The 16548-nt window shown below is 36.3% G+C and overlaps 2 protein-coding genes and 2 non-coding genes across 5 annotated transcripts; 1 reads left to right on the top strand and 3 right to left on the bottom strand.

Annotated features, from left to right (window-relative positions):
• Window positions 1-407: 407 nt before the first annotated feature.
• On the bottom strand, window positions 408-571 carry LOC149957790 (U1 spliceosomal RNA). The gene has a single exon (XR_016479392.1). It is a non-coding gene; the product is annotated as a U1 spliceosomal RNA (small nuclear RNA).
• A 250-nt stretch (window positions 572-821) lies between these two features.
• TRNAR-UCG (transfer RNA arginine (anticodon UCG)) lies at window positions 822-894 on the top strand. The gene has a single exon. It is a non-coding gene; the product is annotated as a tRNA-Arg (tRNA).
• An 8361-nt stretch (window positions 895-9255) lies between these two features.
• On the bottom strand, window positions 9256-10981 carry LOC149957788 (uncharacterized). The gene is made up of 3 exons (XM_090164903.1): window positions 10895-10981; window positions 9403-10159; window positions 9256-9338 (listed from the first exon to the last, which is right to left on the bottom strand). The coding sequence occupies exons 1-3, from the start codon at window positions 10916-10918 to the stop codon at window positions 9307-9309; spliced, it is 813 nt and encodes a 270-aa protein (XP_090021029.1). The 5' UTR covers window positions 10919-10981; the 3' UTR covers window positions 9256-9306.
• A 3672-nt stretch (window positions 10982-14653) lies between these two features.
• On the bottom strand, window positions 14654-16253 carry LOC149957787 (uncharacterized). 2 transcript variants are annotated; one of them, XM_090164902.1, is made up of 3 exons: window positions 16167-16253; window positions 14813-15581; window positions 14654-14738 (listed from the first exon to the last, which is right to left on the bottom strand). In XM_090164902.1, the coding sequence occupies exons 1-2, from the start codon at window positions 16188-16190 to the stop codon at window positions 14820-14822; spliced, it is 786 nt and encodes a 261-aa protein (XP_090021028.1). In that variant the 5' UTR covers window positions 16191-16253; the 3' UTR covers window positions 14654-14738; window positions 14813-14819. The 2 variants fall into 2 exon arrangements, with proteins under 2 accessions (XP_090021028.1, XP_090021027.1); XM_090164901.1 differs by lacking the exon at window positions 14654-14738 and having other exon boundaries at window positions 14806-15581.
• Between the last annotated feature and the right edge of the window lie 295 nt (window positions 16254-16548).

Raw genomic sequence — 16548 nt, 5'->3', positions numbered from 1 at the left:
AAAATACTGAAGTGGCGTATAGTTGAATAAAGACTTTTCCCGCGAGCTAACTTTTCAAATCAAAATGCTGAGTCAGGAAAAATGGATCAGTGATTAACTCAAGTTGACTCATCTAGTTGGGTCAAAAAGTGGGCTCGGGTGAAAAAACAATTTTCACGAATTAAAGTGCCCTTAAAACCACTAACGTTTTCTATGATTCTTTTTTTAGGTTTATTTGCAAATGTTTTGACTTCAATGTCATCTATTGAAATGTATATTAACAAGAAATATATATATATGACTCAAAAATAGCCTCGTGACAAATTTTGAAATCTGTCAAAGCTCCCAATCCCATAGCCACATTTTCTTCTCAATTACCTAATTGTTCAGACAGTAAAAGTAACCGGTTTATTTTTAAGTTATTCGTAAAGGGTCGAGCGCGAACGCAGGACCCCACTACCAGAAATTATACGCCCCATCCAATGCAATTTGCAAAAGAAAGTTGGAGTCAAACCCATCGCGGTGCAATGATGGATTCTCGTCCAAGCCCGCCTCCTCATGGATCAAGGCTGCAACGACGCTAGGTAAGTATACCTCAATATATTTAATCAGAAGGTTTATATGGTGGAAAGTAAACTCGAATGCCCTATGCGACGTCTAATTTTCTTGATTTTATATACGTTATATTAATATTTATAAATAGAAAACGCCTTTATTGTATACAATAGCGCGTAGTAAAGCTTCCATTAAAAAATAAAAGAAGTTTACTATCCTAAGTTCATTTAACCCTGAAACTAAATCTATCTACTTACGAAGACGCAAAATAAACACAATCTGCCGTCGTCCGCGTGGCCTAATGGATAAGGCGTCTGACTTCGAATCAGAAGATTGCAGGTTCGAGTCCTGTCGCGGACGAAGTGTGCTACAGAGTTTCCTTTTTAGTGCTCTTAAACGTTTCTATTTGCTGAAGTTGAAATTACGAATCGACTTTATAAATGGTTTTGGTAGTGCTACAAATGAAATGGACTTTGGACGTTTTAGAATCAATACAACCGTATATTTCTATAGCATCCGTTAATAGCTTTTGTCATAATTTCTTAACGTATTTACTGAATGAAGGTCAGCCACTTTATTTAATAATTCGAAAATATTAATGACATGATCTGAATTTAAATTTAACTAACTACACGTCATAAGTTTATTTTCTTACGGATTCAACAGTGCCGTTTTAAAATCTTTTAAAATAGAGTAACGATATAAGTCCTGGTAGGTGGCGCTGTCTTCGAATAATTTAAATAAAACAGGGCTTGTTAAATAAATATTAACGCCATGGTTTTACCACGACTTTGGTCAAAGTTTCGTTTTATTAAAGCAAATCTGCCGAGGCGTTGTTTAGCTACAAGTGTAGAAAGTAAGATAAGGGGCACGAAAGGGAGAAAACTCGGCCAATTTGTAACTTAATAGTTTCGGTATTTCCCACCAACGGAGAATGGCGCTGCAGACCAGGAGGGCTTGTGTTCCTTCCCTTGCGAGATTGGTGTATTCTTAGAAATGTATTCGCATTAACCCAATTTATTTGCCTTTACCCAATACTATTCCCATTTAGCCAAGTTTAATTGTAATTTCCTAAAATTTCCCTACATTTATTATTTTTTTGCATTTACTCAATTTTGTTTCATTGACATTGAGTATAAATTGTACTCAAATTTAATGGGTCTAAATTTATGAAAGGTACAGGTGCAACTGACGTTTTATAGTATTGTGACGATATATTTGTTTCTGCCATATACCCACTCCACGAAGGATTCGAATTGTTCCCTATGAAATCTCCAACAAGCCAAAGTGTGTTAAGGTGGTTTATTTTTTTTAGCGTTAACGACATTTCGTAAGTTTCGGCGGTGAACCTTTTGACCTTCAGTTTAGATAAACCATTAGTGGGAGGTGTAGTGTATCCAAATTCTCCGATATCACTCGATTTAATGTTGGAATATTGGAAGCTATCTTTACCGAACTTTCTGGGCCAAAAAAAAAGAAGAGCGTCTTCTAGTCTTAGGCAAAAAAGAGAATAGTGCGAGCGTGAGCTTCACTTTTAGGCAAAAAAGAGAATAGTGCGAGCGTGAGCTTCACTTTTAGGCAAAAAAGAGAATAGTGCGAGCGTGAGCTTCACTTTTAGGCAAAAAAGAGAATAGTGCGAGCGTGAGCTTCACTCTCGGGCCAAAAAAAGAAGAGCGTCTTCTAGTCTTAGGCAAAAAAGAGAATAGTGCGAGCGTGAGCTTCACTCTCGGGCCAAAAAAAGAAGAGCGTCTTCTAGTCTTAGGCAAAAAAGAGAATAGTGCGAGCGTGAGCTTCACTTTTAGGCAAAAAAGAGAATAGTGCGAGCGTGAGCTTCACTCTCAGGCCAAAAAAAGAAGAGCGTCTTCTAGTCTTAGGCAAAAAAGAGAATAGTGCGAGCGTGAGCTTCACTTTTAGGCAAAAAAGAGAATAGTGCGAGCGTGAGCTTCACTCTCGGGCCAAAAAAAGAAGAGCGTCTTCTAGTCTTAGGCAAAAAAGAGAATAGTGCGAGCGTGAGCTTCACTTTTAGGCAAAAAAGAGAATAGTGCGAGCGTGAGCTTCACTCTCGGGCCAAAAAAAGAAGAGCGTCTTCTAGTCTTAGGCAAAAAAGAGAATAGTGCGAGCGTGAGCTTCACTTTTAGGCAAAAAAGAGAATAGTGCGAGCGTGAGCTTCACTCTCGGGCCAAAAAAAGAAGAGCGTCTTCTAGTCTTAGGCAAAAAAGAGAATAGTGCGAGCGTGAGCTTCACTTTTAGGCAAAAAAGAGAAGAGCGTGATTTTAATATGTTTTGGATAAAGTAGAGGTGAAGACCAACTAGATAACAATATGATCTTCGGTATCTTCCAGAAACTTATCAAAAATATGGCCTTCAACTTTGTCAAACTTTTCAGAAACTGTTGAGGAAACTAAGATATCGAACCAAATTGAAGGCACAAAACACAACAGCTAAGAAACTGATAAAGAAATCGAAACAACGAGTATTGCAAGTATCAAAAACAAGAAATAAATCGAATCAATGATGACACTTTTAAAAAGTAGAAGTAAATGTGCAAAGACTGGATCGTTTGAAAAAATATTTTTGAGGTGGAATCCCATGTTCCTAAAATGGTGTATTTATATGAAGAACAAGTCTAAATCGAGTTATGAAGCCTTACGAAAAACCAACTTTATGTTCCTACCTAGTACCAGAAGTCAGAACTCTTTACAACCACAATCACACTGTTAGTAACAGACCAGGCTTTTCAACTGAAATGTTTGAGGAAATGGCAAACCAGTGTGACATTCAAAAGCTGCCAGAACACCAAAAATATTTTGCATTGTCATTGGACAAAGTTAGTATAAAAGAGGACCTTGTTAGTGATAAAAAAACTGGTGTACTAACTGGATTCGAAACGCACAACAAATTGAACGACATGGAGAATGAAATTAAAGGGAAAACTACTCAACCTCTAGCAACTCATGTTTTGCAGCTGATGATCCGAGGAATAACTAGCGACATTGAAATTCCATTTGCACATTTTGGTACAAAAGGCATAGGCAGTGCTGAACTTCATAGTCTTCCCTGGGAAGCTATTCGAAAGCTTGAGATCAGTGGGTTTCGCATTTTGGCAGTTGTAGGTGATGGTGCGGTGGCGAATCGTAAATCTTTTCTCTTGAGCCAGGAAAACAATCCTAATTTTCCATATATGACAACGAACTTATTTGCAATGAATGAGGAGAGACCGTTGTTCTTCATTTCTGATGTGCCTCATCTATTAAAAACTGCACGTAACGGTTTTTGCAATAGCGGCGCTAATTCTAAATCTCGTGCACTGTGGAATAGTGGAGAAGAAATTAGTTGGAAAGTAATTCTACGATTATATTACCTCAAGTTAAGAAAAAAAGGAGAATTCAAACATTTACCGAAGCTCACGTACTGCCATGTGTTCCTGTACACTCATAGCAAAATGAAGGTAAAAGTATTGGTTAATCTACGATCTATCAATTAACTGTTGTATATATTCTTATATAGGTTAATTTGGCAGCTCAAGTAATGAGCGAAACTGTCGCTTCAGCCATCGAAACTGGAAAAAGGAAAATATATAGAGACAGTGAAATTTATTAGAGTCATAAATAAGTTTTTTGACCTTTGCAATGTCCAAAATCGTACGGAAGGGATCAAGACACAAAATACAGACACGTTCCCATATACGAGCATCGATGACGAAAGATTGAAAGTATGCATTTGTTGTATTCACACTTAGCTATTATTTTGAAACAAATGTTCTTATAGTGGTTAGAATTTGATTTTATAACTTACCTCGATGAAGTTATGAACAGAGAAGGTGATTTTTCAAAAAGTCAAAAGAGATCGCATGCTTCTTAGTCGAGAAACGATCGAAGGACTGAAAATATCAGGTAGTAATGAAATAATTTGAGGAATATTTGTTGGATAATGTAATTAATGATGAGTCGTTAACATTCTAGCTCTCTCCATTTCAAGAATAGTGAAATTCCTTCTGAACAAAGGAGCAGATTATATTTTAACGAGACATCTCAACCAAGACCCCTTGGTACAATTGTTTGGAAAACAACGAGCAGCTGGAGGAAGAAACACGAACCCTACTTTATGGCATTATGGTGCTAACAAGGACAATTTCAAATCAATTAGGAGCGTTGTTTTAGATGCAATTGGTGGAAACACTCAAATTGAAAAAGAATAGTTGCAACAAATTTGTTTGATTTCATTTAATGGTAACCATTATCACAATTTTCTTAATAAAACTAGAAAAATAAAAGAATCTTATTGCTTTCATAACTTTGCTTAAAACATAGATTGTAAACCAAACTTTATGGTATTTCCTCAACTAAAATTTAATATAAATCACTATCACAGTTTGTATAAATAGACTATATCAAAATTTCATTATCACAATGTAATGGGTACAGTTTCCCACGATACTTACAAATATTGTAAGAAGAGATCTGCATCTGGATCTCCTTCTAAAAAGCTTTAATCTTTATTTTCATTAGGTACGTGTAAATACTGCAGATATAAATCTGCATCCCGGTCTTCTTTTATAAAACTCAAATCTATGTTTTCTTTCTTCTTGCTAGTACAAGCCTTTAATTTCTGAAGAGGGCGATGCTTTTTATTTTCTTTTAATGGTTGTTTTGTAATAACCTTTAGCTCGTTTTTTTTCTTCATATTTTCTCTGAGTCCTTTCTTTTCACGAATACTTTCTCTTTTATCATGTTGATATTCCCCAATTAAGTCACTTTTCCTCTTAAATTAAAGAAACAATCAAGCAATTTTTTTAACCACTTTTCGGGATCAGGTCCACTATGAAGAGTTAACCACTCTCTAGAAATATCACTATTTTTTAGTACTTCTGTCATTGCGTTGCTTTTTAGGTTTTGGTTCCTCACAAGTTTGTAATCGTGCGCGTAATATTGGTCTGAGAGCGCTTTGATTTTCGAAATGAAGTCAAAATATTGAAGTAAGGCCTCCCCGGTTAAGTTTTGCGATCCATTGTTCACTCTCATGCCTTTCCACAGTTGTGTCTGGTTTTGTAATATTATGAATAGTTGTTGGAGGACATTTTTGATCGATAAGCCTCCTGACCACAAACCCGCCAACATATCTCAAAACATCTTCATTTTTGAGCTTCTTCAACTGGTGATCGCATTCAACTTCAAGTACCATTGTTTCAGGTGGCCTCTTCGCTTTCAACTTCTCATGTTTGAGGTGTAACGTGTTAATTTCAATTCTCAACTCAAACATAAGTTTATCGAAATTTTTTTGGAGAAAGGTTTGAATTATGGTTTTGCCCTCAAAAAATGACAATATAAACTAAAGGAGCTACTTGCTAAAAAAAGCTTTAAAATGTCACCATCCTTCCTTTCGTCGAAACAAAGCCTGTTTGTTATGGTTTGGTAATCGGTTCTAACATTTGAATGACTAATGTTAGAGTCCTTGACTAAAGAAAATAATTTTTGGGAAATAGCTTCAAGAAAGTTAACATTTTCCAGTGAATATCCTCCTAGTTCACGACCAAATTTCAAAACGCTGTCCTTTTCCACTATGAATTCACGGCAGGATTCTTCCATTTGTATAAAGCTCGATTCTGCACAACGCAGAACCACCGCTATAAAATAATGTTGAAATAGTACTTTAGGTTTATGGAACAAATTTTAACATAAAGCAACTCTCACTCACCTTTCAATTTTATCCTGTCCAGATTCAAATTTGCAGCCATATTTTTTAAAGTCACGCTTTTTATAAGTGCCAATATTTCAACGAGATGACGCCAATAACTTTGATCTTAGGGTTGGAAAAACAATGGAAAGATGGCACTATTGGCGTTATTATATAGAATTCACTAGTTTTCAACCCGCGGCCAGAAATATTAGACTTGCTACTCCTTCCCTTAATTCTCTTTGGTTTAATAACGAAAATCAATTTAAAAAAAATCTTTTTTAAATTGTAGCCGCATCACCGTGGCTTTTTTAGGATACACTGGCAATAAAAACTACTAATGCTAAATTTTAAGAGAACTTTCAAATATCGAAGGACGAGAGATTTACAACAAGTCTAAACAGCTGAAACGCTGAAACGAAATAAATGTATTTCTGCTTATAAAAGGCTGGTCAATTTGGTTAGAAACCTTAGCTATTCTTTCTAAAGTTGTAACATTAGTCTCGTCCCGGGCTCATTAATATTTTTATAAAAACACGACAGCTCGTCTCGGGTTCATTAATATTTTTTTAAAAACACCGCAGCTCGTCTCGGGTTCATTAATATTTTTTTTAAACACGACAGCTCGTCCCGGGCTCATTAATATTTTTTTTAAACACGACAGCTCGTCCCGGGCTCATTAATATTTTTTTTAAACACGACAGCTCGTCCCGGGCTCATTAATATTTTTTTTTTAAACACGACAACTCGTCCCGGGCTCATTAATATTTTTTTTAAACACGACAGCTCGTCCCGGGCTCATTAATATTTTTTTTTAAACACGACAGCTCGTCCCGGGCTCATTAATATTTTTTTTTAAACACGACAGCTCGTCCCGGGCTCATTAATATTTTTTTTAAACACGACAGCTCGTCCCGGGCTCATTAATATTTTTCTCCTAATTACAATAGATCGTCTCGAACTCACAAATCCTCTCTTTAAACATTTGAGCTTGTCTGGGGGCTCATATTTATTTCTGATACTAACAAGGGCTCGTCTCAGTCTCATTAGAATTTGCATAACTCGCGGGGCTCATTCCAGTCTTTAAATATCTCTTTTAAGTCTTAATATTTTTTCATATTGATTTATAAATCATAAGTCGAACGAAACAGCCTGGTACTCTCTTCACTACAAAAATCTTCGAAAATTCTAGAAGGAAGTTTACTTTGGACCAATCAGAAAACGACTGGGTTAAATCACGTTATCGAAAATAACCAGTAACGTAAATTACGTATCAACCCAGTAAGCCAGAGCTCTCTTCAAGGGCGATACGGCCAAGTGTGATCACGCGCTGTTCGCGCTTTAGTTAAGCGCAAACAGCACGTAATCAAAGTTGGTCGTGTCGGTGAGAAAGCAAGCGTTACGTTTACGGCACTTGTTGCTCTGCGCCGCAGCGCTCCCCAGTGGCGAAGGGTAACATAATCGTATAAAAACGGACACATAACCGTCTCTTAAAAATTAAAAGGTCTCATATCGGGCTCGTTACAAAAATATGGTCTCAGCTCGGAATCGTAGTAACACACTAAATTACATCGGACTCAGCTCAGGCTCACAGAAATTTACTTTATTTTAATGGTCTCATCTCGGGCTCGTATCATTCTCATAATAAAGCCTGGGCTCAGTCTCAAAACGAGCTAGGACTCCTAGTGTGAGATGAGCCCGTTCAGATATTGTTAAAGAAACTGAAGAAAAATTTGGCGCAGGCGCCTAAACAACCAACAGCGAGTAGTAGATTTGTAAGGCTTTAAAGTTGACGTAACTATGGTCGTACCCTTTTCGTCTCACAATTAGAATGGTTTCAAAATGAAATAATTAAAATATCACCCGAAAAGAAATACAGAAATAAGACGCCCACAAATAACGTCTTTCAAAAGAAATGACCCCCCCGACCGCCCCCCTCGTAACGAAGATAAACAATACCCCTGCTCGTAAATTAGGCAAGAAATTCTCTTAACACTCCTCAATTAGTAATAGCCCCCTTAACCTTAACATTATTAAATATCTTTCAAACTTTGGCTTTTTTTACATTAAGAAAACTAAACATATATAAATGAGAAAACCGACTTTAAATTTTGACGGTAAGTTAAAATAATTCAGTAAATTTGTTAAATCTTGATTTAATTGAAAGATTTATATAACTAATCAAAATAAAATTATTTTTCACGCATTCGTAACGATGAAATTTAAAAGCGATAAACTCCCCAAGAAGAATTCGAAATCAAATATTTATCGCCTAATCTGATGAACTGAGCGGCTAAGTCTTACGAGGAACCGACTCGGACGGCCACTGACTCCAAATATGAAGTTTCTTTCTCCAGTTTCTATAGAGCTCCAGCAAAGGTTTTCAAAACACCGAAATTACAAGGTCGGCATCCGTTTCGGTCAAACTCTTCAACAAAAGCGCCAAATTAAAGCCCAGTTCACACTATACAATTAATTGGGCCACTTAATTGTATCCAATTAATTGTAAGCAATAAAATTATATAGTGTGAACAGAAATATTGTAACAATGTTTCCAACTATTTCTGTTCACACTACGCAATTTTCTTGATTACAATTAGTTGGATACATTTAAGTGGCCCAATTAATTGTATAGTGTGAACTGGGCTTAAGTTTAAAAATTGCCCTCAATTTTTATTCTTATTTGCATCAATTAGTATGACTAACTAAACGACCAAATGGTTTCGTGAACCAGTAAGTTAAAATGTTTCTAAAATTTTTATTATTTCGGTCGAATTTTTATTATCTCCACATACCAAAAATTTAATTTCTAATGCGTCTTCTTTATGAAACTGTTCCCTTATTAATAAAAATTAAATAGGGCTAGTAATAAATAGGTTGAAATTCAATCAAGTGGAAATTAAAATTGGTAGAATATTTTTTAATGAAGTAAATAATCTTGTATCTTTGAGTAACTAATATCTTTAGTGTCCAGTTAAACCAAATCAATAATTAACTTTAAACTCTTTCGAATTCAAATAATTTATTTAGAAAGTGAAGTTTACAATTTGGATATTTCAATAACAATTGATTTTAAACTTCTTATTCAAGCGGGGAGAATCAAATCTTCGTAGAAGGCCTTCGATTCGTGGCTTAATGTTGAAATGAAATGCTTAGAAAAAGATCAAATTAAGACATCAAAGAAAAGAATGTTACCTTCTTTTTGTAGAAATTGGTTGAAATGAGTCGCTATTTTGGAAGCAGTCCCAACCGGAGCCAAATCGCGAGGAATAATGCCATTCACTACCAGGTATAATTCCCGATTGGAATTTGGAAACAAATTGAAACTTCCATCTGGAAGAGAATGTTTCTGGAAGATCTGAGTATCGTCATGGGTAAAAGGCAGAAACGTAGCTTGTACGAATTCATCTGATGCGCTGCTATTGACAGTTAAAGCGAAGTTCGTTCCGATTGATCGTATGACGAGACCAGCAGTGCTATTTTCCACTCGAAATCTCTGTGAAATTGCGTTAGTTTGTTTATTTACGACAGCTTTCCCGGCGTCACTATCTAAAACCTTTCTGGTCTCAACGTTGTAAAAATAATAAAACTGCTGCTCGTTAAGGGTGTCGTTGATGTCGTGGGCGAAGTTGTGAGCGAGGGTTTTGGGGATGGTGTTCCTCTCGGACAGAGAACTAGGGCTTTTAGAACTTGCAAATGGGGAATTGAGTTTTCTCAACGAAAATAGTTCCCTGTAGTTCCCCTCGACGCACACCGATCCTCCGTGTATTTCTCGAGTGGTTTCGTTGTATTCAATACAGGTTCCATCGAAAAGAACCAGATGAAATGGTCCTGTAAGCGGTGGTGATGGTTCCAAATTCAACGATGAGTCTGTGTTTTCCGCCACCAATTTCAACAACACGTGCCCTATCACCGCATTATCAGCCACCAGCAACGACAAAGCCATTGTCACCTGAAAAACATGGAGGTGCCACAACTTAATTTTTTTACTTGTAATTGTAGAGCTCGAACTATGTGACCAATTATATACTTTTATATTTAATTCGTTAAAGCAATTTTGTAATCGAAAAAGCTTTAACACCTTGATATTTTTAAAACGACTAGATTTGGTAAAAGCATAAATTAGTTTCGCCACGATGAGCGAATTGCTTTAAGCGATTTCGTAGACTGTAAATAAAAAGTGGGTTGCTGATAACAAAATTAAATTTCGAATTGAAATTATTACGTAAACTCCTTAAGTAATAGCCTTTCAATTAAAATTTATTATTGTATTAATTCACCAGATTATTTGAAATCGAGTTGATTTATTAGATTGGCTGAATTAATTAAATACTGCCATATTTTGAAGTAAGTGGTAGTTGTAAGGAAAACAGCAGTTTTGGTTTTCAATATTAACTCCTCTACAAATAGTCTTAGAATAAGGAAAGTTAATCGAAAAATGATGAGTAATTATCGACTGTTTAAAAGGAATAATCATTTACCCACCATTCCCGAACTTAAAACCAACTAATCCATTTCTATCCAAAAGCGTTCCTTCCATTCCCGTATTAAGGAAATAAGTCTAAAATGTCGCCCGTTCCCCTGTAATCCCTCGCTTAACTAACCGTTTCTATGCCAGCTGTCTCAAATACACGGCCAAGTGTTTAAAATTTTTTAAACAAATATGTTAAGTCAAATTGATATTTACGAAAATGGAGCTGAGCTTCTTCATTGTTGACTCTAGTTTGAGTTCCGACGACTTCTGGAACGATATATTTCACACTTGGTTTCGTCTGCAAAGTCCTATGAGCTTTACGGCATTTCTTAACCAGCTTTTATACTTTTGAGAAATGTATTTGATACATCATCTACTAGATTCATGTAATCTAATATAAGTTTCTTAATTAGGAATTCCAATTTCATTTTGCTGTAATCAACTTTCGTGACTCTGCTTTGATAATTTTATCTTTTTGTTAATTACGAAGTGTTTTTTCCATTTATCAATTTCATAGACATTTTTAAATATCGACGTCACATTATCAAATTTCCTCCGTCACGAGATGGTCAAAGGAAACACTTTACCCATGTGTATAATGAAGTAAACGTTGCTTTTGATTAAACACTTCGGTCATTTAATTTCATATTAACAGTCGATTCGTTGAAACTCTGGTTTTATTTTACATCAACCCCATCGAGACTTAAAGATAACCTTTCCTGTGATAATTTGTTTTTCATTTCGAACAAGCGTTAAGTTCGAGCCTCAATTGTAGTAATGAGTCTGGTAATCGATATTTTTAAATGTAATTTATTAATTTTTGTAAAAAAAATATTATCGAACAAAATATTAATTTCAGATTGAAAAAACGTTTTTATATACCAAATATATATGGATTATATATAAATTGCAAGGTCATAAGAGTCTGTACGAACGCTGGCATCGAAAAATGGCACCCGTAGTTTCAATTTGATTTGCTTCCTCTCTCACCATATTTCATGACAAATAATATACGCATTGAAAAATTGCTTACAAGGAAACCAACTTTGGAAGTTTGCTGTTTAAATGGACATTTTATAATAAATGGCGCCAATTGAATCTCTTTTGCCGCTAAGTAAAATGAGTTTTTACTTTATTAAATTCTGATATTGTAAGATTCAGCTAAGATTCAGCTAGGCTAATACCCAAGGAAAAACCCTAGGCCTAAGTCACCGAGCGACTTCAGTGATCAACTTCGATAGAAACCACTAAGCAGCGGCAAAAATGTTCAAAACCAGGAGGCAGCGACCAAAATTGGAACCAAATAATCAGACTTGGCGCGAAAGACTAGAAGAAATTCCAGTTATGGCACATACCTACCAACGATATTTCTGTAAGCCTCGCAACACGATGCGAATTTGGAATCTGTAACCACGTAAGAGACTGCCGCGCCACGAGTGAATATTGACGAAAACTGGACTTGGCTGTTACACAATCTACAATGATCTTTTTCATTCTTATTGGCCCACAGGGCTTTAAACAATTCCCCTTCCCCTCGCTTTTTCCTCCTTAAAACATGTGGTCAAAATTTATTTACCGGTGCACCTCAGAGTAGTCGAACTCATTTTTAATCACGGGGTAATCTTAACAAAATGCCGTGAGCTTTCGTCCACAACCCGGGCTGATGACGAAGCTGCCAGGGGCCGCGATAGAACCCTGCTCCCGACAGTCGTATCGTTGACGCAAGCCATCCAACCCCCCAAAAGGGTCAACAGTGGGACGACCAGCACCCACTTCACACACGGCTGTGGGGATAAGGAATGACACTCAGCCTTCTTTGGAAATGGGCCCACCAGACGACGGGCACAGCTGGAAATCCAGTTCCGCCAAGGCACCAGACACGCGTGGACCCGCCCCCGTTAGCCCGAGCCGAATCCCAGATAACGGCCCCTAATTGACCAAAGCTAGAGGTGGAAATATGACTATTTAATCACGGCTAACATATCATAAAGCGCCAGTGCCCTTATGGGTTACAAAAGCCAGAACCCGTCTCCCCGGTAAAACAACGAGTTGTTGAAAACTTAGATCTCTTTGACAATACAGACTCCTTTTCTCTTCCTCTTTGCCAACAATCCAATACAGAATTCTCTTATCCCTTCCTATTCGCCTACAATCCAATACACAAAAATATTTTTTATTCCTCTTAGTCTACAATACAATACCTCATTCTCTTTTATTTTCTTCTTCGCCTTTAATACAATACACCATTCTCTTTTCGATTCCTCTTCGTCTTTAATACAATACACCATTCTCTTTTACCTTCTTCTTCGCCTTTAATACCATACACCATTCTCTTTTCCCTTCCTCTTCAAAAACTTTCAAAAATGAGGAATATACAGAAAAAAATAAAACATACCATTTTTAAACAAATGCGTCAAAAACATTCAAATCAACTAAAGAACACCTAAAATAAAATAAAAAATCCTAAGAATAATAATATAACGATATTACAGGACAGATCGCCCACTTTTAAAATAAATTGAAAATTTCGGTCGAAACTCTTATCTCACAACGATCACAGGTTAGCTGTGGTTCGCCGGCGCTTTAGCTTTGATTTAACATCATCACATGAATTATATCCAGCTAAAAAATACTTAAAATATTTTAAATCAATATTTGGTAGATAGATGTAGTAAAAATGGGTACAAACCTGAATAGTTATGATTAATTCGCTTAACTATAAAACAAAAGTATTGGTAAATGATTTGAAACAGCAAAGGCTTAAATTTACCAGTCACGTGTACGTTTAATCGTTCATGACTTTGTCACACAAATAATAGCTCTTTAAGAAGATAATAACTCCCTGCAGTGGCGTTGCTGAGAACTCAGAGGACCCCCCGCAAAAATCTCTATGGGGCCCCCCCTTTTTAATTTTTTTATGGTGAGCGCCCCCCACCCCCCCAGCTCGAGTTCCCCCTGAAGCTCGAGCTCCCCCGCACCGCGGTCCCTGCGGACCATCAGCTACGCCACTGACTCCCTGTTATCTTTCAACTTCTTGAATTTCAAAAATTATCTAATTTTTCAATACATGTATTTACACCACAGAAATTGAACACGTGAAAGAAAACTACAACTTTTGGCCACGACCAGCATTTAGCAACTACCGCAGGGTTGCCAGATTACCAGCGCTGGATTATCGTACCGAGTTTCAATTTGGATCGTACTTACAACCAGTCACTTTAGCCCAAAAGATATTTAGAGATAAAAAACAGTTGGTTAAACCTATTTAGCTAACTTTTTTGTAAGAAAAAACACGCGAAAAAATATTTCCGATTCGTGGCGACAACTATCAGTTCATAATCCAAATTGGAGGTACATTTATTTTACGTCGGCATACAACATGTATAAAAAATAACCATACCATTGCAAATGAGAAAACCAACTTAAATTTTGACAGTTAGAAGACATTTATAATTAGTCTAAAAAGAAAATTAAATTTCACGCATTCGTAACGATGAAATTTAAAAGCGATAAACTTCCCAAGAAGAATTCTAAATCAAATATTTGTCGCCTAATCTGATGAACTGAGCTGCTAAGGCATACGAGGAATCGACTCGGACGGCCACTGACACCAAATACGAAGTTTCTTTCTCCAGTTTCTATAGAGTTCCAGCAAAGGTTTTCAAACCACCGAAACTCCAACGTCGGAATGTTTTCCCAAACCAGTAAGTTAAAAGGTTTCTAGAACTTTTATTATTTCGGTCAAATTTTATTATTTCCACATACCAAAACTTTTTTTCTAACGCGTCTTCTTTATGAAACTATTCCCTTAAAAATAAAAATTTAATAGAGTTAATAATTAATAGGTTGAAATTCAAACAAGTAGAAATACATTTTTTCGAATATTTTATGATGAAGCAAATTATCTTGTATCTTTTAATAACTAATATCTCTGGTAAATCAGTAATTAACTTTAAACGACAAACGCCACTCTTTCGATTTAAAATAATTTATTTAGAAAGTGAAGTTTACAATTATAACATTTCAAAAACATTTGATTTTAAACTTCTTATTCAAGCTGGAAGAACCAAATGTTGAAATTAAATATTTACCGAAAAGATCCTATAAAGACAACAAACAAAATAATTTTACCTTTATACTACGCTAACTTCTGAAGAAATTTATTGAAATGAGTGGCTATTTTGGAAGCAGTCCCAACAGGAGCCAAATCGAGGGGAACATTACCATCCACTACCAGGTATAATTCCCGATTGGAATTCGGGACCAAATTGAAGTATCCTTCTAGAAGAGAATGTTTCTGGAAGATCTGAGTATCGTCATTGGTAAAAGGCAGAAACGTAGCTTGCGCGAATTCGCCTGATGCGCTGCTATCGACCGTTAAAGCGAAGTTCGTCTCGATTGATCGTATGACGAGACCAGCAGTGATATTTTCTACTCGAAATCTCTGCGAATTTGCGTAAGTTTGTTGGTTTACGACAGCTTTCCCGGCGTCACTATCTAAAACCTTTTTGGTCTCAACGTTGTAAAGATAATAAAACTGCTGCTCGATAAGGGTGTCGTTGATGTTGTGGGCGATGTTGTGATTGAGGGTTTTGGGGATGGTGTTCCTCTCGGACAGAGAACTAGGGCTTTTAGAACTTGCAAATGGGGAATTGAGTTTTCTCAACGAAAATAAATCCCTGTAGTTCCCCTCGACGCATTCAGATCCTCCGTGTACTTCTCGAGTGGTTTCGTTGTATTCAATACAGGTTCCGTCGAAAAGAACCAGATGATATGGTCCTGTAAGCGGTGGTGATCGTTCCAAATTCAACGATGAGTCTGTGTTTTCCGCCAACAATTTCAACAAGACGTGCCCTATCACCGCATTATCAGCCACCAGCAACGACAAAGCCATTGTCATCTGAAACACACGAAGGTGGCACAATTACAACTTAATTTTACTTGAAATTGTAGAGCTCCGACTCTGTAACCCATTATATAAATTTATATTTAATTTGGTAATGGAAAAAGCTTTAACACCTTGACATTTTTAAAACGACTAGATTTGATAAAATTATGGATTAGTTTCGCCATTTTAGCGAATTGCTTTCAGCTATTTCTTAAACTATAAATAAAAGTGGGCTGTTGTCTTAGATTAAAGAAATAAAATTAAAAAATGAATCATTACCGACTTTATAAATCGAAAAAATCATTTACCAACCGTTCCCGTATTAGGGAAATGACTCTAAAGACTTGTCGAGGTTAACGGTAACAGTTAGAGAAAGGAGCGGTTGGCTCACGTGGCATGAAGGGCTTGTCACCACCCTCCTACGCATTGTAACCCGGCCACCTGGATTAATGGCTTTTAAAGTCGCTTGATAACTTAGGCCTAAGGCTTGGGTATTAGCCTAGCTGATTATCATTATTAATGTCGCCCGTTCCCACTGTTATCCCTCGCTTAACTATTATATTAAAATTTTCTATAATAAAATAAATTTGTATTTACGAAAATGGAGCTGAACTTCTTCATTGTTGACTCTTGTTTGAGTTCCGACGACTTCTGCTGCGAAATATGTCACTCTTGGGTTCGTCCGCAAACGTCCTGTGAGCATTATGACATTTCTTCACCAGCTTTTATACTTTTGAGAAATGCATTTGATACATCATCTTCTAGATTCGTGTAATCTAGAATAAGTTTCTTAGGAATTCCAATTTTATTTTGCTACAATCAACTTTCGTGATTTTCAGAGGAAACTTTGCTTCGATAACATTTAAATTTATCTTTTGATAATAAAGAAAGGTTTCGGCCTTTATCAATTTCCGAGAAATTATATCTTAATATCGACTTTACTTTTCATTTTATACGAGGATGTCTTTATTGCTATTTA

Source organism: Leiobunum rupestre, chromosome 2, assembly GCF_980474605.1.
Source record: "Leiobunum rupestre chromosome 2, qqLeiRupe1.1.hap1, whole genome shotgun sequence".
Lineage (NCBI taxonomy): Eukaryota > Metazoa > Arthropoda > Arachnida > Opiliones > Sclerosomatidae > Leiobunum > Leiobunum rupestre.
The sequence above is the reverse complement of the archived record's forward strand: the minus strand, read 5'-3'. Positions and strand labels throughout refer to the sequence as shown.

Coding starts and splice junctions, on each gene's coding strand:
- LOC149957788 (XM_090164903.1), bottom strand. CDS start 10,918: ATGAAGAAGCTCAGCTCCATTTTC. Junction 10,160..10,894: donor AGAAGCTCAGCTCCATTTTC/GTAAATATCAAT, acceptor CATGTTTTTCAG/GTGACAATGGCTTTGTCGTT. Junction 9,339..9,402: donor CCAATTTCTACAAAAAGAAG/GTAACATTCTTT, acceptor TTCAACATTAAG/CCACGAATCGAAGGCCTTCT.
- LOC149957787 (XM_090164902.1), bottom strand. CDS start 16,190: ATGAAGAAGTTCAGCTCCATTTTC. Junction 15,582..16,166: donor AGAAGTTCAGCTCCATTTTC/GTAAATACAAAT, acceptor CGTGTGTTTCAG/ATGACAATGGCTTTGTCGTT.